General features: G+C 17.2%; 7 protein-coding genes across 7 annotated transcripts; 4 read left to right on the top strand and 3 right to left on the bottom strand.

Annotated features, from left to right (window-relative positions):
* Positions 1-502: 502 nt before the first annotated feature.
* On the bottom strand, positions 503-1,516 carry PRELSG_1122900 (conserved Plasmodium protein, unknown function; the record flags this gene model as incomplete). Its single annotated transcript, XM_028677504.1, has 1 exon — positions 503-1,516. The coding sequence occupies one exon, from the start codon at positions 1,514-1,516 to the stop codon at positions 503-505; it is 1,014 nt and encodes a 337-aa protein (XP_028533886.1).
* A 755-nt stretch (positions 1,517-2,271) lies between these two features.
* On the top strand, positions 2,272-3,168 carry PRELSG_1122800 (conserved Plasmodium protein, unknown function; the record flags this gene model as incomplete). The annotated part of the gene is made up of 1 exon (XM_028677503.1): positions 2,272-3,168. One exon carries the CDS (start codon positions 2,272-2,274, stop codon positions 3,166-3,168), a length of 897 nt encoding a protein of 298 aa, XP_028533885.1.
* A 1,426-nt stretch (positions 3,169-4,594) lies between these two features.
* On the top strand, positions 4,595-6,493 carry PRELSG_1122700 (poly(A) polymerase PAP, putative; the record flags this gene model as incomplete). The annotated part of the gene is made up of 1 exon (XM_028677502.1): positions 4,595-6,493. The coding sequence occupies one exon, from the start codon at positions 4,595-4,597 to the stop codon at positions 6,491-6,493; it is 1,899 nt and encodes a 632-aa protein (XP_028533884.1).
* An 882-nt stretch (positions 6,494-7,375) lies between these two features.
* On the bottom strand, positions 7,376-7,657 carry PRELSG_1122600 (conserved Plasmodium protein, unknown function; the record flags this gene model as incomplete). Its single annotated transcript, XM_028677500.1, has 1 exon — positions 7,376-7,657. The coding sequence occupies one exon, from the start codon at positions 7,655-7,657 to the stop codon at positions 7,376-7,378; it is 282 nt and encodes a 93-aa protein (XP_028533883.1).
* Positions 7,658-8,311: 654 nt separating this feature from the next.
* PRELSG_1122500 (conserved Plasmodium protein, unknown function) lies at positions 8,312-10,024 on the top strand (the record flags this gene model as incomplete). Its single annotated transcript, XM_028677499.1, has 1 exon — positions 8,312-10,024. The coding sequence occupies one exon, from the start codon at positions 8,312-8,314 to the stop codon at positions 10,022-10,024; it is 1,713 nt and encodes a 570-aa protein (XP_028533882.1).
* A 7,562-nt stretch (positions 10,025-17,586) lies between these two features.
* PRELSG_1122400 (conserved Plasmodium protein, unknown function) lies at positions 17,587-18,824 on the top strand (the record flags this gene model as incomplete). The annotated part of the gene is made up of 3 exons (XM_028677498.1): positions 17,587-18,268; positions 18,395-18,640; positions 18,754-18,824. The coding sequence occupies 3 exons, from the start codon at positions 17,587-17,589 to the stop codon at positions 18,822-18,824; spliced, it is 999 nt and encodes a 332-aa protein (XP_028533881.1).
* Positions 18,825-19,810: 986 nt separating this feature from the next.
* PRELSG_1122300 (conserved Plasmodium protein, unknown function) lies at positions 19,811-24,079 on the bottom strand (the record flags this gene model as incomplete). The annotated part of the gene is made up of 1 exon (XM_028677497.1): positions 19,811-24,079. The coding sequence occupies one exon, from the start codon at positions 24,077-24,079 to the stop codon at positions 19,811-19,813; it is 4,269 nt and encodes a 1,422-aa protein (XP_028533880.1).
* Positions 24,080-24,590: the final 511 nt, after the last annotated feature.

The raw sequence follows: 24,590 nt of genomic DNA, 5'->3' as shown, positions 1-24,590 counted from the left end.
ATTTATAAAATCTTAACTTTTTTTTTTTATACTATACATTTCTTTAAAATTCTTACAAATATAAAATATTACTTAATATTCAATTATTTTTCAGATAGAATTGCGTTAATTCAATTTTTTTTCTTTTTTTTATAATTATTAAAATATTTACATATTCAAAGAAACAAATGTAAAAGAATAAAAGTTTATTTAACAAATAACGCAATTTTAAAGTAGGATTAGTTTTTATTTTGTGAATATTTTTTATATATTAGTTATCAAATAAAAAAAAATATATATATATATAAATAAAATGAATAAATAAAAAAGAAAGCTTAAAAAAATTAATGTTGCATCTACAAATATTATTTCAAATATTTTTAATTATAATAAAATATTTTTCTTAAAAAAAACCGAAAAAAAAAATGATAATAAATATTAATAATAAATTAAAAAAGTCAACAAATAACAAAAACTGGAGCATGGAAAAAAAATAAAAAAATTTACTTTTAATTACATAGAATTATAACTCAACATTCTTATATGGAAAATAAAAAATAGAAAAAATGGTATCAAAAATAGTTGAAGTTAAACCTTTATCTTTTTTTTCTTCATTTGTTTTATTGCTCTTTTCTAAATCGTCACTTAAAACAGAAATGATTTTTTGTATAGTGTCATTATATTCTTTAACAAAAAAATTCCTTAATTTATCTTTAGAAGATACTAAATATTCTTTAAATTCTAAATATTTATGCATAATTTTTAAAGGATTTTGCGACAAAACATTAACTAAATAAAATTTCTTTAAAGAATGATAAAATGATTTTCCATCATTTTCATTATTTTCTACTTTTTCATTTGTGTTTTGTTTTATTTCATCATTTTTTATAATATTTGAATTTTCCTGTTCATTCAAAGTTTCGTCTAATTCATAAAATAATTCTTCATCAGCACCAATATTAGTTTCATAATTTTTTTTGTAATTATTACATTTGTTTCCTTGTATTGATTTGAAACATGTTTTATTAAATGGGCTGCTTTGTAATATTTCAACTTTTTTTTTTAAATAATCATTTTCATCTTTTACATAATTAAAATAGCTATCTTGTTTTTTCTTTTCACTACTTAATATTTTTACTTTAATATCTTTTAAATTAAAATACTTATTATTAAATTCAATTAATAGATCATCTATATCATTAACTTCACTATTTGATACATTTTCTAAGCCATTACGATTTAAAAATAATTTTTCATTAATCATTGGAAATATACTATTTATCTCGTTAATATCTTTATCACTTAGAGAATTTTTTAATACATCTTTTAATGAAAATAATTTAGAACTTTTACTTTCTTTTTCTTTTATAAAGCATTCACATCCATTTTTACTTATATCTCTAAATATATAACAGTTAAAAAAAATTGGTTTCTTCAAAATATTCATATAATAACATATCTTCTGTTTATTATTATAGTTAATTTCATAACTAACCTTAAAAAAATAAAAAATTAAAAATAATATAATCCTAATCATACTTTCATTTATAATTATAAAAAATATATAAAATTACATATATATGTGAAAAAATGACAAATATATTTTTAACTATAAATTTAAAAAAATTAAAAAATAACATAAACTTTTTTTTTCTTATTGCTATCTTAATTTTTAAATAATTTTTGTGCTAAAATATATAAAAAATTTTAAAAAAACCTGAAGTTTCTAATAGTAAAGCAAAATACCTTTCTGAAGGCCTGCTTTCTCAAGTATAATATATATGATTAAAAAATTTAGATGCATGCAAGAGAAAAAAAAATATATAAAAATTGATATAAGATTTATTAGTAAGCATTTAACAAATGTTATAAAAATGAGGTTTATTCAAAAAAAAAAAAAAAAAAAAAAATATTGAAAATTTTTTTTTTTAAAAATTGTGCTTCACTTAAAATACTTATTTGAAAAGATCACAGTGAGTATTTTGAAGAATATATCAAAAAGATTGAATGATTGATTGTAAGTTGAATATAAGATTGAATGTTATTGAAAGAAAATAACTTTATTATCAAGTTATATATATATATATATATTTTTAGTGAATGATAAAAAAAAGAAAAGAATATTTTTAAAATTAAAAACATATATGTATATAAATTTAGAAAATGATAATATTTTAATAATTTCTAAAATATCTAAGGAAGCAATAAATTTTTTTTAATTAATGTAAAAATAATATTTTAAATTTTTTGGAAAAAAAAAAATTATATAATTCCTATGGTAAATAGATAAAAATGAAATTGAGGTTTAGAATAAACAGTATTTTAAAAAAAGAAAAAAAGGGTTTTAATTTGTTTATTTTACATTACAATAATATTAGTATTTTAAAAAATTACAACAACAAAGAATGCATTAATAGAGAAAAAATGAAATTTCCATTAAAAAGTAGAAATGATGACGAAATTAACGAAAGTAAAATGAAAAAAAAGCAACAGCAAAAAGACTGCTATTTTTTCTTAAATGACAAATTATTTTTTAAGCATATAATGAATAAATTATCTAACAAAAAAATTTATCCTGAATATATTTCTAATGATTTTTTTTATCACTTAAATAAATTTCATATAAATTTTTTAAATAATTATTTTAATGAATTTTTTTTTAAATTTACCAAAACATCTAAAATATTTTTCGGTGTATTATCAAGTTTTTGTATATTTTTATGTTTTTTTTTAATTACATCATCCAATTATTTAGAATATAACATAATATTGAAGTATCATATAAAGTTTAACTCTTTGCTTTTTTCTTTTTTTTCATCTTATTACTTGGGTTTACAAGTTGGATCTTATTATTTTAAAAATATTGCTCACTATTTCAATTCTTTTATTTTTTTACTTAGTTCCTTTTTATCTATTTTTATAGCAGATTACGATATATGGGCATCTTACTATTTTTTAAGTGTAAATTATTTACTATTTTTAGCTGTTAATTATTATAATTTATATTTAAAGAGATTACCTAACTACATTTTTAAAAATGTAAATAGACTAATTTATTTCTCTCTTTTATCTAATTATATAGCAATAAATAAAGGAAAATATATTGAAAAAAATATCGAATTACTAAAAAATGAAAATAGTGAGATATCCTTTTATAAATTATTGAAAATAAAGCCATATTTTCTATGAGATATAAAAAAAAGGAAATAAAGAAAAAAAAAATCAGAAAAGGTAATTATATAATTATGCTTACAAAAGTTTTTTTTTTTTTATGTGTGTGTAAAGGTTGTATATGAAGCAAAAAAAACACATATATGAAACAAAATTGCAACTTATACATGTATATTAAAAAAAATTCAGAAAATAGACTTATCAAGACTTATAAGTATAATAAAATATGTAAAAAGAAGTTATTTCATATTTTTATATTTAATATTTATTACATAATAATATACAAAATACAAAATTCAAATCTTATGAATACTTAAAAAGATATATACTGAAAATATTTTATTTATTTAATTTTTTTTTTTCATGTATATGAAAAGATTTTATTATAAAGTATAAAAGAAAGAATAATAATTTATCGGAATTTTTATATATCCTTTTACTTATAGTTTACTTAATCATTTATGTTTTTTTTTTAAATTATATGTTATATTATTTTTTTTTTTTGTAATACTTTATTTTCATTTTACCTTATTTTTTAACCACGATCAAAATTGAGATATTAGTAGAAAAAAAAAGGTATGATATTGATATAAAAAAAGCTAAAAGAAGATACTTTTATTATAAACATAAAAATATGTGGCATTAATTTAATAAGAACAAGATATTGAAGAAAATAATTTTTATTATTAAAAATTATAAAATTTTTAATTATTATTATATGTGATGCATTTATTTATTTCATGCAATTATAAAAATAATATCCAGTAATGTGCAAGCAAATTTTTTTTTTTTTTTTTGCTCATTGGTTTAAGATTTTTTTTTTTTTTTTCGTATTATTTTCTATTACCTTTTAATATATATATATATATATATATATATATATATATATATATATATTATATTTATATATATTTTCTTCTAATTTTAAAATTACTTTTTATTTATTTTTTTTTTTTAACAATAGTCCATATTTATATGTTTACTGTTTTTTTTATCATAATACCAATTGATAATGCTTTTTTAATTATTTGAATAACATACAGTTTTTATTTTTTATTTGAAAATAGAACTTTTTTTTTCAAATTTGCTTTTTTTTTTTTTATATTATTTATCAATTAAATGTTAACATATAGTTTTTAATTAAAGATTTGATTAAAAATTATATATATTTTTTTTAGAATAATTGATTCATCATTTTAATAATTTGAACAACCAATAATTTTTATTTTCTATTATAAAATTGAACATAAAAATTTTTACCTTTTTTTTAAATTTTCCTTTTTTTTTATTTTCATTTGAAAGTTTGCTTTTGTTTTTTTTTCTTTTTTTTTAAAATACTTTTTTTTCTATTCTTATTTGATAGTTTGCCTATGTTTTTTTTTTTTTTTTAAATTTTTGCATAATTTTTTTTTCTTTTTTTTTTTTTTTGTGAAGATTTGCATAAATGCAAACGGTTTATGAAAGTGACAACTTGATTGATTGTAGCAATTTTATGCTGAATAATAAAGAATCGATAGATGATTTTTTAGATATAAATGAAATAAAAGATGAAAATGAAGATAATTATATAAATTATAACATAGAGTGTGCATTAAATAAAAGAATAGAGGATAAAAAAAATACTTTAAAGAATAGAAGAGAAATAATAAATGATAAAATAAATGAAAATAAAAAATATGAATATGGATTATCAGATCCTATATCATTAAAGTTTCCAACAGAAGAAGACTTAAAAAAAACAAATGATGTAGTAGAATTATTAAAAAGTTACAACTTGTTTGAAACTGAATATGGATTAAAAAAAAGAGAAAAAGTATTAGGAATGATAAATAAATTATTTCATGAATTTGTAATAGAAATATCAATAAATCAAGGGATAAATGAAGAAGAAGCCAAACAAATAAATGGAAATTTATACACATTTGGTTCATATAGGTTGGGTGTAATAACCCCTAATAGCGATATAGATTGTATATTCTTGGCCCCGAAAAATATAACAAGAGAAATATTTTTTAATGAATTTTATTTAAAGTTACAGCAGGATAGAAACGTAAGAAAATTACAAGCATTACCAGAAACATACACTCCTATAATTAAATTTATGTACGATGATGTAGATATTGATTTATTACTTGCAACATTACCCTATAGAACATTAAAAGATTGTCATTATTCATTAGATAATGATAATATTTTAAAAAATTTAGATGAAATAACAGTTAGATCATTAAATGGTATTAGAGTAGCTGATTTAATTTTAAATTCGGTTCCCAATAAAGAATGTTTTAGAAATACTTTAAGATTTATTAAACTATGGGCAAAAAATAGAGGAATATACAGTAACATTTTGGGATTTCTTGGGGGTATATCCTGGGCATTGTTAACAGCAAAAGTCTGTCAGTTATACCCAAATTATAATATAAGTCAGCTCATATGTAAATTTTTTAGAGTATATTCAATATGGAATTGGAAATATCCAGTTCTTATAAAAAGTATTAAAAAATCTAACATTGAAGGATTAAAAAATTTCCCAATATGGGATCCTGAAAAAAACATAAAAGATAAATTACATGTTATGCCTATTATTACACCTGCATTTCCTTGTATGAATTCTACATATAATGTAACATATTGTACTAGAAATATATTAATAGAAGAATTTAAGAGGGCTCACTCCATTATTAACTATATGGAAGATAACCCAAGCAATAACACTAACATTAATATTAATATCTTAAATAATAATAATAACACTTCTTATAATAGCAATAATATATGGGCAAATATATTAAAACCCCTTGATCTTTTTACTAATTATAAACATTTTTTGCATATTCAAATTATGGCTACAAATGAACTAATACATAATAAATGGAAAGGATGGATTGAAAGTAAAATTAGATTATTATTTAAGAAGTTAGAAACTATTAATGAATTAAAAATTAGACCATATCCCAAATTTTATTTTTATAAAAAGGATAAATATTATTATTGCTCTTCATTCTTTATTGCACTTGTCTTTTTTTTTAAAAATGCATACGATAATACTTTTAATCTTTCTTATGCAATTAGAGATTTTGTAGAAATTGCTTTAAATTGGCCTCACAAAAATAAATTTCCAAATTCTTATAAAATTAATATCAGTCATCAGAAGAGATCTCACGTTTTAGAATTTTTATCGAGTATAGAAAATCCTGATAATACATATGAAGAAAATGAAGACGACGCAAATAAAAATTTGTCAGATGAAAATGAAATTAGTAATAATAATACTAATGATAATAATATTAATGAAGATATATCTGATAAACATAAAATAGATGACGGGCATATATTAAATTGACAGAATCTTAAATAAAAATAGTAAAAGCAATATATATTAACACAATATAAATCATATTGTTTTTAACTCCTGTGAAAAGAAATACATTAACATAATGTAAGTGTTTTAATAATTGATGATAATTTTTAAATGTGTGATTAAAAACCTTATGAAAATTAAAAAATTAAAAAAAAAAAAAAATATAATTTATACAGAATGAAATCCAAAAAAAAAAAAAAAAAATTAAAAAATATATGAAAAAAATGTTGCCAATAAAAAAATAGGATAATAAGGACATAATCATAAAAAGAATAGTTGTACATGAACATAAGATTAGTACTTCTTGAAATATAAAAATAAAGAATTAATGCTTTTTTCTAGTAATAATTAGATTTACCATTATTACATTTTTTTTTTTTATTTATTTTATATCAATAAATAAAAAAAATTAAACTTTTTATTTAAATATTAATTTTTTTTTTTATTACATTTCCATTTTGTAAAAATAGTAAAAATTTAATTTTGTATAAATAATGAAGACGTATATTATATATATATAATTAACTCTTTATAAAAAAAAATAATAATAATAAAATATTAAAGTTTATTTTAAAACAAAAAAAAGAAAAAAAAAAATATGAATATGTAAAATATTGATTTATTTAAAATATAAATGACTAAAACTGTTAAAAAAAAAAAAATGACTATAAATATGTAAATTAATAAAAAATAATTTATATATATATTTTTGTTTTATTAAGTAATGTTATACTAACTTCTTTTTGACTAAAAGTTGAATCCCTTTATTTTTAAATTTAAAAAAGAATATCCTACACTATGTGTATGCATATATATGTATATATTTTTTCTTTTTTCCTTTTACTCTTTTACTCTTTTACTCTTTTACTTTGGTTTATTTTGTAAATTTGAAAATTTATGATGATTAAAATATGATTGCTTTAATACTTCTGGATTTTTATATAAAATTGGGTATAAATATTCTGTTTGTAAAATAAAATTTGGCAAAAATTCATACTTTTCCATTATATGATATAGAGAAAAATTTGTAAATTTTTTTAATCTCTCATTTTTATTCTCTGGTAGTAAAGGTATTGGCTTTTTACTGCTTAATTTTTTGAACCATATACAAATGTTTCCATAATCCTTTATATTTATCTTCCCCATTTTATATATATATATATATATAATATAAATTTTATTATATATTTTTATTTTAAAACTTGTAAAATAAAAAAAAAATTTATAATATATAGTGTTGTTTATATATATCTACTATATATGAAAGTTTATTTCTTTTCTTTTTTTTTTCAATTTATTAAAAAATATAAATATTTTTAAAAAATTTAATTATTATTTTTGTATGTTTCTCTATTTTATTTTTTATTAAAACATGCATAAATTTATAAAAAAAAAAGTGCATAATAGAACATTCATAACGTAAAAAATAAAAGAATATGTATAAAACATAAATATTAAAATAGAAAGAAAAATTACAATTGAAATTAAAATTAAAATTAAATAGAATAAAAGATATTCAAATGAATATTAATGCATATTTATATTGATAAACACAAAAAATCATATAAACATTATAAAAATTATAAAATATATAAAAATATAAAGGTATCATATGTTATAAAGAAAAAACAATTATAGAAATACACAAATTATTTATCTTTTGAAATATTTCAAAATTTTGTATTTAAAAGTTTATACACAAAAAAAAAAAAAAAAATATGCATATATATATAAATAAATGTATGAACACATATAGTTTAATTTTTTTACTCGATTTTTTAAATAAAAAATAAAATAGCAATGCAAAATGCATGGTATAAAATTAATAAGGCTATGAAAAATATTCAAAATGTTATATCAACGGAAGATGATACAATATTTATAAATGAAAAAAGTGAAAGTTTGAATAATGATTGCAATAAAGAAGTAACAAATAAAAAAGAATCAAATATAAATTACAACATAAAAAAGTCAACTCTAAATAATTGTGACAGTAAAAATCTTCTATTTAATGATGAAGAAAACAATAAAGAAAAAATATACACCAAGAATATTCTATATCAAGAAATAATTAATAACATAAATTTATTTAATAGTTTCATAAAAAATGAGAAGACTCAGTTATTTATCAATGAATACAAAATTAAACATTATAATACAGAAGAAAAAAAATTTTTTTTACTAGATTTTATTTGTATGTGTAAATATATTTTATATATTTTAACAAAATTTTTAAATATTAATTTAGTGGATAAATTTGAATATATTCATATGAATAAAGAGGAATACGATTATAATATCACACATTTATTCTTGAATATATTAAAAGTAGATAAGTTATTTGAGATAAACAATGATAAAGAAATAAATAAAGAAAACAGTGAAGATAACAAAACATATTTAAAAAATAACATTGACCAAAATAAGGGAGCAAAAGAAAAATGCTCCATTTCTAATTATTCTGAAGAAAAAAAAATTACCATTGATGTAAAAAAAATTTTTGATTTAGAATATAAAAAAGAAAACACTGACACTGTTATTAATAAGAAAAACATTTCAAAACAAAATGAAAATTTTATTATAACAAAAGTACTGAAAGATGAAAATTTATGTAATTTACATGATGAAGTATGGATAGAAAGTAATGAAAGCAAAAATAATAAAATTAATAATAAGCATATTATAAAAAAGGAAGAAAATACAATTAATGAAGGTTTTCAGAAATATAGAATTTTTCATAACAACATTGACAAAGAAAAAATTGAAGTTCAAAATATGGAAACTAATATGAAAGAGAAAAAAAGAAAAAATGATTACAATGTGGATAATAGTAATAATATCCCATGTGATGAAAAATCTCTAATTTTTACTAATGCTGATTTAGATTTTAAATCTTTGGAAAAAAAAGAGGATACACTAAGAAATAACAACAATGAAATTTTTCCAAATAAAGCTTCCCTTATAGAATGTGAAGAAGAAGACTTTTCTATAAATAATGAAAATAGAATAAATCTAAAAAATATTATAAAATCATTAGAAGAAGAAAATAATGTTAAAATAAATTTATTAAACGATAAAATAAAATATTTAAAGGGTGAAATAATTAAAAATAAAAAAATTTTAATAAATTTTGAAAAATTAAAAAGTGATGTAGAAATTTATAAAAATGAATTAAATAATAAAAATAAAATAATTGAGGACTTGATTCATGAGAAAAATATCTTGCAAGATCATATCAATAAAATACAGTCAAAATTAGATGATACCAAAAAAATAAATGAAGATAAAGATAAATTAACAAAATATTGCAAAGAAAATCATGTGGATAAACAAATTATAATAGAAATAATAAAAAATAGTCAAGATACTTTAAAAACAAAAAATATTAAAAATCAAATATTTCTTATTTTATGTGATATTTTAGGTATTAAAGGCATAATAGAAGATTTCCAAGAAAAAACTATATCAGATCAATTTCTAGAATTCTTAGATGAAGAAACAAAAGAATTTTGAGAAAATTTTATTTCATTATAGAAATTAATTATTCCCAAATATAAAAAAAAATTGTTAAATATTTTACAGTTTATATACATATATATATATATATATATATATATATATTTTTTTTTTCCATATATTTATAATAGTACAAATTTTTAGTATTTTCTTTTTTTTTAATTTTTTTTAATTTAAAAATTTTTTTTTTAGTGTTAGTAAATTCATTATGAGCTGTGTATTGTTATTTATTTTATTTGTGTAGTTTATTGTTTTTATTTTTATATTAATTTAATTTTGATTTATTTTTGATTGTATTTTAAGTTATTTTACTTTTTTTTTTTTTTTGTTTAATTAGATCTTGTAAAATAAAAAATATCAAAAATTTACAATTAATAAAGTAATATTTAAAAGAAATACCAAAATGTTTGGTTTTTATTTTACTTTTTTGCTTAATTATATTGCATCATATTTAAAACTCAATTAGCCAAATAATCATAATAGAGTTATTGAATGTTTCATCTTGGATGGCAACTATTAATATAATAGTTTTTATTTTAATATCTATATTTTGAATACTGCATACTTAATGTGTTTTTATTTTATTTTATTTTATTTTTTCATTATTTAATTCAATTTTATTTATTTCAACTTTTTTTTTTTTTTTGGAATTCTATTGGAATTTTCAAGTCACATAAATAAAGGATGTTTTATATTTTATTGTTTTTTTCTTTTGAAGAATAAAAAATAGGTTTTCTTAACATGTAATTCTAATATTTCACAATTCATTACTCTATAGGATGATATTTTAATTTTATTAGTTCAGTTCTTTAATTTCTATTGCTAGCTATTCTCTTTCTTTTATAAATATTTATTTTATTTTTTTTTTAATTTTAATAGTTATAATTTCAGATATCCATATATTTTTAATAATAATACTTTTTCTTTCGTAATTAATATCATTCTTTCCTCTAATTTGGAATAACAATGTATTTTTTTTTTTTTTCAAAATTATCTTCTTTATTGTTTATTTTCTTATTTTATAATCTGAATAAATCAAATTTCATCTCTTATTATATCATGTTTTTTCTTTCCATTTTTGATAGATAAATGGTATTATTTCCCTATTTTAGACAAAACTAATAGCCGATAAATAATATAACTACATATTCGATACGGTATAGATTAATTAATGGTATTATGGATCCATTTCGCATGTTATTTAAGAAAAATGTTAAATAAATAGTTTTAATTATTCATGTGGCTTACATGATCTATAAATATATTTTATTTATTGTTAATTTTTTTTTAATAAATAAAAAAAAAAAAATAACTGAACTTTTTAACTTTTTATATGTGATTAAAGTTTTAAAAAAAAATATTGAAAATAAAAATTATTAATAAACTTGAATATCCAAACTTATAAATAAATAAAAATAAATTGTAACAAGCAATATCAAAAAAATTGATTAAAATAAAATAATATATAAAATAAATTTGTTTTATTTTATAATACATAGATAATTATATAAAGAGTATATAATTATATATGTCAAGTAATTTTATTATATGTAAAATTAGTAGAGATTTCTCTACATACTCTTTATTAATTTGACTGTTTAACATAGTGTGAAAGTATTCAAAATTCTAATTAATAAATCAATTTTCAAAATTTTCTTTCATGTTTTTAAGAACTTTTTCTAGTTTTTGTTTCCTTTAATGGTAAAAAAAAAAAATTTTCCAAAATGTGGGATGCAACTTTTTATTTTTATATTCCTATCCAACATCAATGATTTTATTCTTATCTCTCCTAAGAAGATGCTATGATTAAACTATTTTTTCATATTATTATAAGTTAAACTTGATTGCTTATCACAATCTTCATTTTTATTAATTTTTTTCTTTTTCATTAATTTTTTCAGTAGTGTCTTTGTTTATTTTTCTCAAATTCTAAAGAAAATAATGATATATTTCACTGCTTTCTTAGGTGAAAGTGCAACTGGTTAAAATTTTTCTTACTTGTAATTTTGTTGTTTTTTCCTTTTTTATTTTTAAATTATAATTTTTTCTTTCATTATTTAAAGAGTATCTTTTAAAAAAGTTACATCCACTAATGTATTGCTTGCCCTTAAATGAAACCATGCTTTTTTATTATCCTTACATGTTTATACCTTTATTATATATACATTCCCATTAATATTATCATTATAATTATTAAAATTTATTAATATAATTTTATTATTAATTAAAATATTAACCCCTTTATTAGGTAATTCTACTCTTTCATTAAGATATTACTTTTTTAATTTATATATTATAAGAAAATTTTACTCTACATATTTTTATTTATCGTTTTTTGGTTGAATGAAAATTTTTTTTTTCTTTATTTCAATTTTAATTATAATGCCTGATTTTTAGGTCTGTATTTTATTTTTATTTAAAATACATTTTTTGTAATTTCCTTTGATATAGCATATTTTATATATTAAAGTAAATGCTGTTTAAATGAATATTTTGGTTATTTTAACAGTTATATATTCATAATAGCTTTTTTTATACTAAAATTTGTTTATGCCCCTAGATAATCCTTTTTTGTATTGTTTTCATTATATATCATAGAAAGTTTCCATTATTTTTGTCTTTATTTACTTAGCAATATTAATATTAAAAAGTAAGAATCTTTTATACTAACTACATATTTTTTACTGTATCAATATTCCATTTATATAATACTTTTAATATTTATATCATTTTTATAATATGAATTATTATCCTTATAATTCTCATTTAACTAATTATTACAATTTTTTATTTGTTACTAGTTAATATAAAAATGTTACAAACTTTTTGAAATATAAGTTGAAATGGAATTCAGTTAAAAGTTTAGCTATTCACGTAAAGTATATAAGGAAATGCACATATGTATGCTCACTAAAAAGAAAAAAAAAAATAGGTATGTATAATTTTTTGGGGGGAATGAATTACTTTTTTATAATGTGATATATATGAGAAATAATAATAATTTTTGGAGTAAATAATACTGACATATAAAAAACTACAAAGGAATCTATAAATTTTTAATGTTTTGAGAAATGTTAAATACTTATTTAACATAGCAGTAATTTAAAAAGCTTTAAATATGAACAAATTCACCATTTATTATAAGTTGCATAACACAATTATAAAAGAAGTATATAATTATCTACACTAAATGACATAACAATGAATAAAATAGAATTTTCTTTATGTTCTCTTTATTGATTTGACTGTTTAAAATGTCATAAAAGTATTTGAATGGTTAACAAATCAATGAGTGGTATGTACAGTTTTATAATTTTTAATATCACATGCATTTGTCATAGAAAGAAATAGAAATATAAAAAAAACATTTTTATTAAAAGTACTATATATTTTCATTAAATGCTCATTATATATTATGTGAGATATGTTAAGGTTTGCATACCTTAAGAGAGAATATTATTATTATAGGTATGGTCAATAGATAGTATTATCGACCTATTTTTTATTGTATTAAGAGGAAAATAAAATAGCTATAATTTTATTTTTGCATGCTAGGTACTTGAGGAAAATATGCAAGTTAAAATGGGTATAGTGAATGACTTTAAAACATTACGCAAAATGTAAAAAAAAATATGTACACTAAAAAAATAAAAATTTATTCAAAATATATAAAATTCAATGATAATTTTTTTTAATTTTTTTTATTCTTAAGAAAAAAAAAATTTACTTTCAACTATTCCGTGATTTATGTGTAGTAAAAAATGCAATGGTACTATGTACAATAATTATTATATAATGTATATATTAATTCAAATGCATAATGAGTTATAGAATTGATATTTAGTTATTAATTAATAAAGTTAAACAAATACTTAAAATTTTCTTTTTGGAATAAAATAAATTTTCTGTTAAGTTAAATATCATAATTTATAAGTAATCATTTGTAATAATTAATATTATAATATATTAAATAAATAGAAATCTATCTATATGATCCTTATTAATTTATTTGTTCATTACTCTAACAAAGTCATTAAATATCCAACCAATGAATTAAGGCATTACATAAAGTGCTTATGTGAGCCACTACATTTTAATGCTTCTATTTTTTTTTAAGAATTAATCATTTTTAAATGACTCACGTTTTTGAATTTATTTAAAAGCATTAATTATTGTTAATAAATGTACCATCATTTAATATTTTTATATTTTATAGAATAAAAATAATTAATAAATTTATTAATTACACAATAAGAGATAACAAAAAAAAAAAAAAAAAAAATATATCTTCCTCTCTAAAAAACTATTATTATTTTACACAAAAATAAATATTAATAAAAAAAAAAAGTGCATACAAATTTTTTTTATAAATATCTGTTCCTTTGAATCTTTTAGTTCACGAAGAAATATGTGTATAAAAACACTATATATCTTTTCTTGTTTATCTTTTTTAACACCTTGCAATAGCATCCTATTATGATATAAGAATATTAATAACTATTTAATTAGAGTATATATCTCCCTATGTTTATATAATAAATATTTTTTAATATTGTGTTTTTATGTTTTTTTATTACTTGATAATAAAAAGGTTATCAACTTTTTTATATCTTCTTAAGATTCTATTGCAAAATGTTAAAAAAAATAAACACAAAAAAAATCCTTAGTGTTTTTATACACATATTTCCTCGTGAACTAAAAGATTCAACGGAACAAATATTTATAAAAAAAAATTTGTATGCACTTTTTTTTTTATTAATATATATTTTTGTGGAAAATAATAATAGTTTTTTAGAGAGAAAGATATTTTTTTTTTAATTTATTCTAACTCTATATATGAGAGTGTACATAAATATAATATTTAACTAAAAATTAAATTATACTTCATAATTCATTATAAAAGTTTACATAATATAATAAACCAATCATATAAAATACTTCCGTAATAATAGCATTTGTCTATGTTTTTTATATTTTTTATATATTACTTTGAAAAATTGATATATAAAAATTTCTTTATTTATTATATTTATAAAAAAGATCCTTCAAATATTTTTTTTTTTACTTTTATATAATCCACATATTATCTACAAAGTTGAATATATTTTTTTTATTGTTACAATTTTTTAAGTTTAAATTATATTGTTGTTTTTTACTTTAAGATTTATATAATAATAATAATATAACTATTTTATTTTATATTTTATCTTTTCATTTCACAAATATGTATACATAATTCTTTTTTCTTTTTTTTTTTGTCCTTTATTTTTTTGTAAATATATTCCTTAAATTTTCTAATATTTCTTTTAATATTTAAATGATATATAATATATATATATATATTTACTACTATATATTTTTTTATAGCTTATGTTATGTTTAATATATTAATAAAAAGGCAAAAATGTTTAACTCTTTTATTTTTAATTTTTTTGAACGTAAACGGAAATTTTCATTTTCTAGTGATATGAAAAATTATTGTTCTCTAAATAACTATTCATTATATTTTATCTAAATTTCCCATTAATATAAATATATAATTTTTTTTCCCCATTCGTTGTATTTGTTTCTTTTTTTTTTTTTAAAGTAATCTCTAATATATAATTATATTTATCTTTTAATTTGTCATATTTATAGTAGTAAATGATTCTTATCTCTTATATATGTAATTTTCACTGTTCTTATCTGATACATATGTTAATTATATTTGATGTATTATTTTTTACGAAAAATTTTCGATTTTTTTTAGAATTGTAAAAAATTTGCTTTATTTTCAATTATTTTAAATTCTTTTCTATAATTTCATAGTTTCACATTTTATTTATCCTAATTTGCTTATTTATTTTTCTATTATTAGTTTTAATAAATAAAAAATATACTTTATTCTGATATAATATATTTAAAATTTTTTTTTTAATTTTATCACTCTTTTATGTTTATTTTTAATGATGATACTTTATTAAAAACTACTAATAGAATAGCTTCATCTTAATATTTTTGAAAACTTTTTATATTTTTTAACAAAGTATTTTCATTTACTAAATGCTAATTATCTTTTTTTATTCTTTCTTCTTTTTCAAAACTGCATATACATATGTCTATCTATTATCTCATAAATATCTTATGTATTCGTATTATTAATTTATTTTTTTTTTTATGAATTACAAAGATATTACTAATTTTTTTTTTTTTTATAAATTCACAATATTCAATGCAAATATCTATGAATTTCTTTTCTTCTATGTACCTTTTTTTTTTATTTTCCTAATTGTTTAATGAAATAAAAATTATCAGAAAATAAAAAATAAAATTAAGGAAAATAAAATTATTTGCATTAAAAATTTTATTAATAGTAATTCTTAAAGAATAATTATAATGAACTTGTATTTATTAAATACAGAGTTTTTCTAGTATTTTATTAATATTTTCTTTATTATTTTTAATTATCATTTTCAAAATTTTTTTATATTATTCTAGAAAAAAAAATTTTACAGAAATAATTCACAATAAGCGTCATAATATCAATGAAATGAGTAAAATACAAATTTAAATCTAAATAATAAAAAAATGAAAAATAATAAAAAAGAATATATATACTTTACAAGTATTAATGGAATTTTCTATTACATAAAGTTGTACATCAAGTATTTTGTATACTGATACAACTTGAGAGTAATATTATTTCTTTTTTTTTTTTTAAATATAATTATAAAATAAATTGAGGCAATTTTTATGTTTTTTTATGTGTTTATATATATTTTTTTTTCATTATTTTTCAATGACAAAAATAGAAAAAATAATCCTTTTAGAAATATTGTATATTTTTCTTTAAGCAGAGAGTTTAAAATATTTAGCTATTAACTAAAAGAGAATAAGCAAATTGGAAGCTTCTTTTGCATTTCTAAATAAGCTGTAAAAAAAAAAAAATTATGAATGTTAATAATAAAAAAAAAATATTGCAATATGAAGATTATGTAATATTATAGACACAAGTAAAAAAAATTATGAATGTTAAGGAGAATAGTTTAACTGCAACATATTATAAAAGAAAAAAAAAAAAGAATAAACTTAATTTCCTCTTGTTTTTATAATGATTTTCTAATATTTTAAAAATTTTGAAGACTGAAATATTTTTTTTTTCGAAAAAGCTATTTTTCTTGAAATAATCTTTTTTTTTTCAGTATTTTAATTATATAATTACCCCTTTTTACAACAAATTTTAAATTCTTAAGTTTTATTTTGTTTATATAAAATATAAAAAGTGACTTATTTCTTTTATAAAAATAACAAAGTGTAGTATTTTTATCATAATAATTAAATAAATCTCTTAAAATTTATATATTTTTTTTTTTTGTTGTTATTGATTTTTATAATTGTTAAAAAAATAAGAAACACACTGAAAATTTCTATTTATATTTTGAATAATTTTTTGTTTCTAAAGAATATAATGCATTTTATTTATGCTTATTGAATAAAATATTAATAATTATCCATAAGATGAAAAAATTGTGGAAATATAAGAAATAGTATTCAAAAATATAAGAAATTATTGTAAAAAAATGAAAGCTGGTTATACTACTGTAGTAAATAAAATAGAAAAAAAAATAAGTAAAAAAAATGAAAGATATTCAAACACGACAAATTTCTTTTTTAAGAAAAAAAATGGTAAAAATAATTTTTTTACAGAACGTTTTAAACCAAAAATTAATGAAAAAAAAGGAAAAAATATTTGTAACCTTAATTCACAAAATAATAAAGATAATTCACAAGAAATAATTAATAGGTCTAAAAGAGCTAATAATGATGTAAATCAAGAAGAAATTAACTCAAAAAGTAAGTTAAAAGAGAAAATAAATAATAAAGAAAAAAAAATAAAAAACATAAAATTTAATTTTGATAAACAAATAAAAAAAACGGTTCCTTCTGAATTATATTTTGAAGGTAACTCTAATGAATTACAGAACATTTTATATGAGGATCCTATTGGAAAATATGAATCATTTCCGAAAAATGAAATAGACATAAATGAAAACCTCTTAAGTGATAATTATAATGAGAAAAATGAAATTGAATCATTAAACAAAAAAATTAAAAATATATCAGGTTCATTCAAATCAGAAAATACACATGAATTCGATTCTTATGAGAAGTTTTTCGAAATAAATAATAAAGCTAAATATGAATTATCGGAACATGTAAAAACATTAATAAGTGATAAAAATGATTTTGATATACATTTTAGTGATAGTCAGGACGTTTCTGAAACTGATAAATACAATAATTATGTAAATAAAAAAAAAAGAAAAAAAAATGAAAAAAAGAAAAAAAAGAAAAAAACAAAAATAAAAGAAAAAGAAAAAGAAAAAGAAAAAGAAAAAGAAATAATTAATGATAATCAAGAAGATGAATATCAGAGTTTAAATAAATTAAAGACATTATATGAAGACACTCGTGCATCTACTAAGTATTTTCTAACAAAAATGCTTAATAGCAGAATATATATCGAAAAAAATATACCTCTATATGATAATATATTAAATAAGAATACTGAGTCTTTCTTTAAAAAATTAAATATTTTCAACGAAGAAGAAAAAGTAGATAGCTGTGAGCAAGGTTAATACAAAAAGGAAAAAAAAAGTACCATGCATGTTAATACATATCATTTTATTTTTATTTCATAAATATGCATATATATATTCCTATTTTTCTTATATTATTTTCTTCAGGAAATGATTTCATAGATAATATATGTGAATACTTTACGTATTTAATGTCTTTAACGTTAATTAGATTATGAATGCTACAATAAATAAAATATATTTATTAAAAAAAATAATTTAAGCTACTTTTATTTTTTTTATTTTAAAATATATATATATATATAAATACTTATTTTTTTATATATAATTTATTATTTGATAATTTTTTTTTATATATTAAAATATTGAATACCTCTATTTCATTACTCGCAATTTATGCATATTATTTTATATTTTTTTTAATTCTATCTTTAAATGATATTGATTTTCTAAATATTACCCTTTCAAACAATTATAGATTTTTGTTATCATATTTTATTCCACCTTATTTTGATGTTCAAGTTTTTTTTCATTTTTTTTTTTTTGATAAAATCTTTTAAATATTATATATAAAAATTTCTATTCTTTAAATTTGTACTTTCATCTATAAGCATATGGCATTCTTTTAACATAATTTAGTAGATAATATTTGCAAAAATAAAATAAAATAAATAAATGAAATAATAAACATTTTCCATTTTTTTATATGCTGAATCAATATACTACATAAATATTTAACATATTTGAAATGAACTATTTGCATAGTTTATTATTAAATGAAAAATAGACAATATATAAATGTCAATCTTTATTCCTGTTAATTTCTAATTTATAAAAAAAAATAAAAAAAAATTTTATGTGAGAAAACTAAAGAAATAGAGAAAATAAATGTTTTCATGTTAAGACAACTAGAATATTTCAAGAAGCAAAATTTTTTTTTAATAAAAATAAATTTTAATTTTGTCTAAAATTATATTTGCATTTAAAATTAAAGTTTTTTCATTAAAATGATATATGTTTATGCAGAAAACTAAAAGCAGAATGCTATTTAAAAATTAGAAATTGTAATTAAAAAAAATAAAAATCTTTTATTAATACATGTATACAAAAACAATTACATTAATAATTATCATGAATGAAATCTAAAAAAAAAAAGATTGAGTTTTTTTTTTTTCTCTCATTTTTTAAATTAGATAAATACTATTTATAGATATGTTTTTATGATATTTAATTTATTATTAATTATATTGTACAAATTCAAAATCAGTTGTTTATAAAAAGAAGAAATTTCATTTATCAATTCAAATTCAAAATTTTCTAAAATTGAAGATGCTAAAGGATTGTAATTATTTAAAATTTCTAACAAATAATACAAATCTTTATTTAATTCAGATAATATAGAAAAAATTGCATTAATTAAATCTTTGATTAATAAATTATTTTCGTTGGAAATTTTCTTTCTCCCTTGATATATATATTGAATTATTAATGAAAAGATAGTAATATTATGTATAAGATAATTATACTGCTTAAATACACATGATAAATTTATTATTTGATATGTTTTATCACTAATTAAAATTTGTTTAAAAATATTTATATCTTTATATAAATGAAAGTATATGCTATTGTATAATAATTGTATTTTACCAATTAATTCTTTAACATCACTCTCACTTAGTATCTTTATATACATATTTAAAATTAATATTAAACATTTATAATATAATGAAGCACCTCTACTATAAAAATCGTTATGATATACTGCTTGCATTATTTGGTAATCATCATAATACAAGTTATTAAATTCGTTATTAAAAATAAACTCCCTATTACGCATATTTTTCTCTCCACTTGCCATTTCTGTACATAAATACAATTCACCATTTTTATCCTCATTATGATCTATTTTATGAAAAACATTTTCTTCATTGTTTTTATTAGGCAAATGTTCAGCATCATTAGACACTTCACACTCATATTCTATTAATTCGTAATAATTAATTATATATATTAAATAGAAAAAAGAACACTTAACTTTATTCATTACTTTTTTTTTTTTTGAATCATCAAGAGAATAAAAATTAAATGATTTATGAAAAATATACATAACAGTATTTAAAATAATAGAATTTAAGTAAATAGTTAGAAGTGGATAATTAAATAAATCTGTTAAACAAGTATTAAATGGGGATATAATAGAAAATTCATTAAGATTTAAATTATTTATATAATGATTAAAAATGAATTTATTCTTATATAAATAATTATCTTTATCAAAACTTATATATGTGTTATAACTAGTAAAGAAATTTACTTCATGCTCATTAATTCTGTAATTTGTTAATATTTTTATTTTTTCATTAGAAATGTTATTTTCGTCATTATTTAAATAATCCCCTATTGTCTTACATCGTAATATGTCATTGAAATTTCTCGAATTTAATAAATGTTCATGATTCATTAAATACAAACTACCCTTCAAATTATAAAAATTTGATAAAATTATTAAAGGGTAAATTGGTTTTATATCTTTAAGCATATAAATATTATTTGCTTCAATTGGATTCATAACCTTCATATCCTTTAAAAATTCGAAATCCGTTATATTACTTAGTGATTCATATAGTATACTATTATAAAAAAATGTATCAAACGATTTATAATAAGAAAAGCGAAATGATGGAATGCTAAGTTTAATTAATATTGCTTGATTATCTATAGTTAAAAAGTGATAATTATCCAACATCAACTTAGAATAAAATGCCTTAAAAGAATGATCATCGTGAACTATATCTTCATTTAATGTTTGTAATAATTGCATAAAGTTATTTTTATTAATATTTCTAGATTTATTACTATTTTTATCATTATTATAACTTAAATGTAATTCATTATTTTCTACATTATTTACTTCATCTTTAATTATTTCATTGTTATATACACTATTTTCAACGTTTTCATTAATTTTAATATTATTAACATTATTCATATCTTTAGTTGCCTTAGTACCTTTGCCTACATTATTTGTTTTGTCATTCTTATTTTTAACAGAATTAATTTTTGTATTAAAATTTTTTAAAGGGAATTTTGTTGTATATTCATTATGTATTATATAATTGTTTTTCAAACTATTAAATAAATTAAAATGGAAATCACCTTTTGATGCTTCTATTTGTTTTTTAAAAATATATAACAATTTAATAAAGTAAAAAATAATATTAGATGAATTTAAGAAGTATGAATTAACAATTTCATTAATTTTAAAAAAAGAATTATTTTGAAAACATTTTGATATAGAATTTTTTAAGTTACTTTGTTGAACATAATAGTAATTTAAAATAATCTTTAATAAACCATCAACATAATTATAATAAGAATAGCTGTAGGTATGAATAAATAAAATTGGACTATATGTTATTAGTTGTATATTTTTTATATGTAACTTATCAATCAACATAGAAAAATTAGAAAAGTTTCCAATAACATTGTTAAGATAAATCATTAAAACTATCACATTTATATAATCATTATTTAAAGTGCTTTTTTTTTTCTTTTTTTTATTTTCTTTTTCTGTCATTTTCAACCGATAATTATATGAATATTTTAATATACTAAGTGCTACAATATAATAACCTCTATTTATTAGTTTTACATTAACTTTTTTTTTTAATGAACATTTTTCTTCATATATATTAGCAAAAGAATTATGAAAATTTTCAAAATTATATTTTGATATATTTTCATCAGTCTCATTATCATAATCGTCAATTTTACTTATATAATCGTCAATATTCTTACAACTGCCAAAATTTAAATTATCAATATTAGATGCATTATGAATATAAGTAATATAGTTAATATTGCATTTATACTCATCTTTACATACATTATATTTATCCAAATATAAAGCCATTTCAACCAACAGTATGACTACGTTATCATCTCTCACATTAATATTATTAGTTACTTGGATAAAAATATTAAAAAGTCTCTTGAATGAATCATTAATATCTTTTTTATACAATAGATATAATAATTTTTCAAAATTATATATCTGCTTATAGTATTGAAAAATCTTTTTTTTTATATTTTTTCTTATTTCTTTTTCATCTTTATTTAAAGATATTAAATATTTTAATTCATTTTTAATACACGGATATAACATTTTTAAAATAATTTTTATAAAAACTATTAAGATACTTATCATATCATCTCTTAAAAAGCTCAAATGGTTTTTAATAGAATAAAATAAATTATAATTTTTGCTTTCTTTTAATAAAAATAAAAATAATACATATATATATACTTTTACATCATGCTCTTCATATATTTTAATAATATTTTTTTTGTAAAATTCAACATCTAATTCTATTTTATTTATTATATTCTCAAAAGAATTTTTTCCTTTATTTTCTTCATATAATAAAATTACATATTGAATCATTTCATTAAAAAAATCTTGTGAATTATTTGTTCCTATGATACTACTCCAAAAATCATGAATATTTTTAGGAAATACTTTATTTTTTTTAGTAAAAGCATTTATAAAAGACTTTTGAAAAAATTCTAGATACATTAATTCATTTTTATAATATTTAAAAACATCTACAAATAAAAAAGATACATCTTTATTTAACAAATAAATGGTGGTATCTATATATAGAATATAATAGTCAGTATTTTCTGGTATTTCTTTAATTAAATCAACTAATATATTTATATATTCTTGAAATTTTTGAAAAATAAAATATGCATATAACTTATAAACATAATAATGTAACGGATGTAAAAAAAAATTATTCGTTTTTGCATATTCAATTATTTTTATGCATTCATTAAAATTTCTCATTTTTATGTTTAGAAAAAATAATATCAAAAAAAAAGAAAAACTTTCAGTTATTTTGCCATTATTTAAATATTTATAATTTTTTAAAAAATTTAAACATAAATTATAAACCTGTGTATTATTATCTGAATTATTCAAATACAATAAATATGCATTATAAAATAAGTATTTTGATTCATTAGTGTTCTTAAATAATTTTAATGATAAGTTACTGCTTTTCTTAAAAAAACTTACACTAAGACAAAATTCAAATAAATTTTTTAAAATCTTTTCTAGATCTAATTTTGCCTTATTTACAATTTTTATATTATTATTTTTACTAAGTTCTTCTGTTGCTTTTAATTTCTGTTCATATAAGCTAATTAATTTATCCCCATTATTTAAATTTGTATAAATATTAACTAAAATAAAAAATATATTTTCATCATAAACATCTATTTCCACCTCATCTAAAATTTGTTTGCATTCCTTTATTTCATTAACATAAGAAAGTAGTAAACATTTTAAAAGTAAATAAAGCTTTTCATTTTTTTTACTTTTTAACCCTACACTAATTAATTTTTCACTTTGTTTGAATGACTTTTCTTCTAATAAGTTTAAAATTTCAAGTGTTTTTGAATTCATTTTAATTAAATTAAAAAAATATATTTTTTAAAAAATAAGAATTAACAAAAATATTAAAAGTTAAAATGAATTATAATTGAATTCATTGAATAAAAATTAAATTCCTAAAAATATATACATATATAACTAATGGATTTATATAATTTTCATGTTTAAATTTTTAAAATTGAAAGATTAAAATGTTGATAATTATTTTAAAAGGATGCTAAAAATAAATACAGATAAAAAAAAAAATAATAAATAAAAAAAAATAAATAAAAAATATAATAATATTAAAAAAAAAAAAAAAAATTATATAATTCACTGTAGGTAGATGATATATGAAAAAAAAAATAATATAAACATACAGATTAATTGAAATGTGTGTATACAAAAACTAAAAATATTATAAAAAATTTAATGTAACTTTTTTTGAAGAGATATTTTTGATTTATTTTGTATTTGTAAAAGAAAATTTTTTTTTTTTGTTAATTTAAAGAATCATAAATACACCAAAATTTAACTCATGCAA

The sequence above is a fragment of the Plasmodium relictum genome (genome assembly GCF_900005765.1).
Source record: "Plasmodium relictum strain SGS1 genome assembly, chromosome: 11".
Classification (NCBI taxonomy): domain Eukaryota; phylum Apicomplexa; class Aconoidasida; order Haemosporida; family Plasmodiidae; genus Plasmodium; species Plasmodium relictum.
This window is presented reverse-complemented; position numbering and strand designations above follow the sequence as displayed.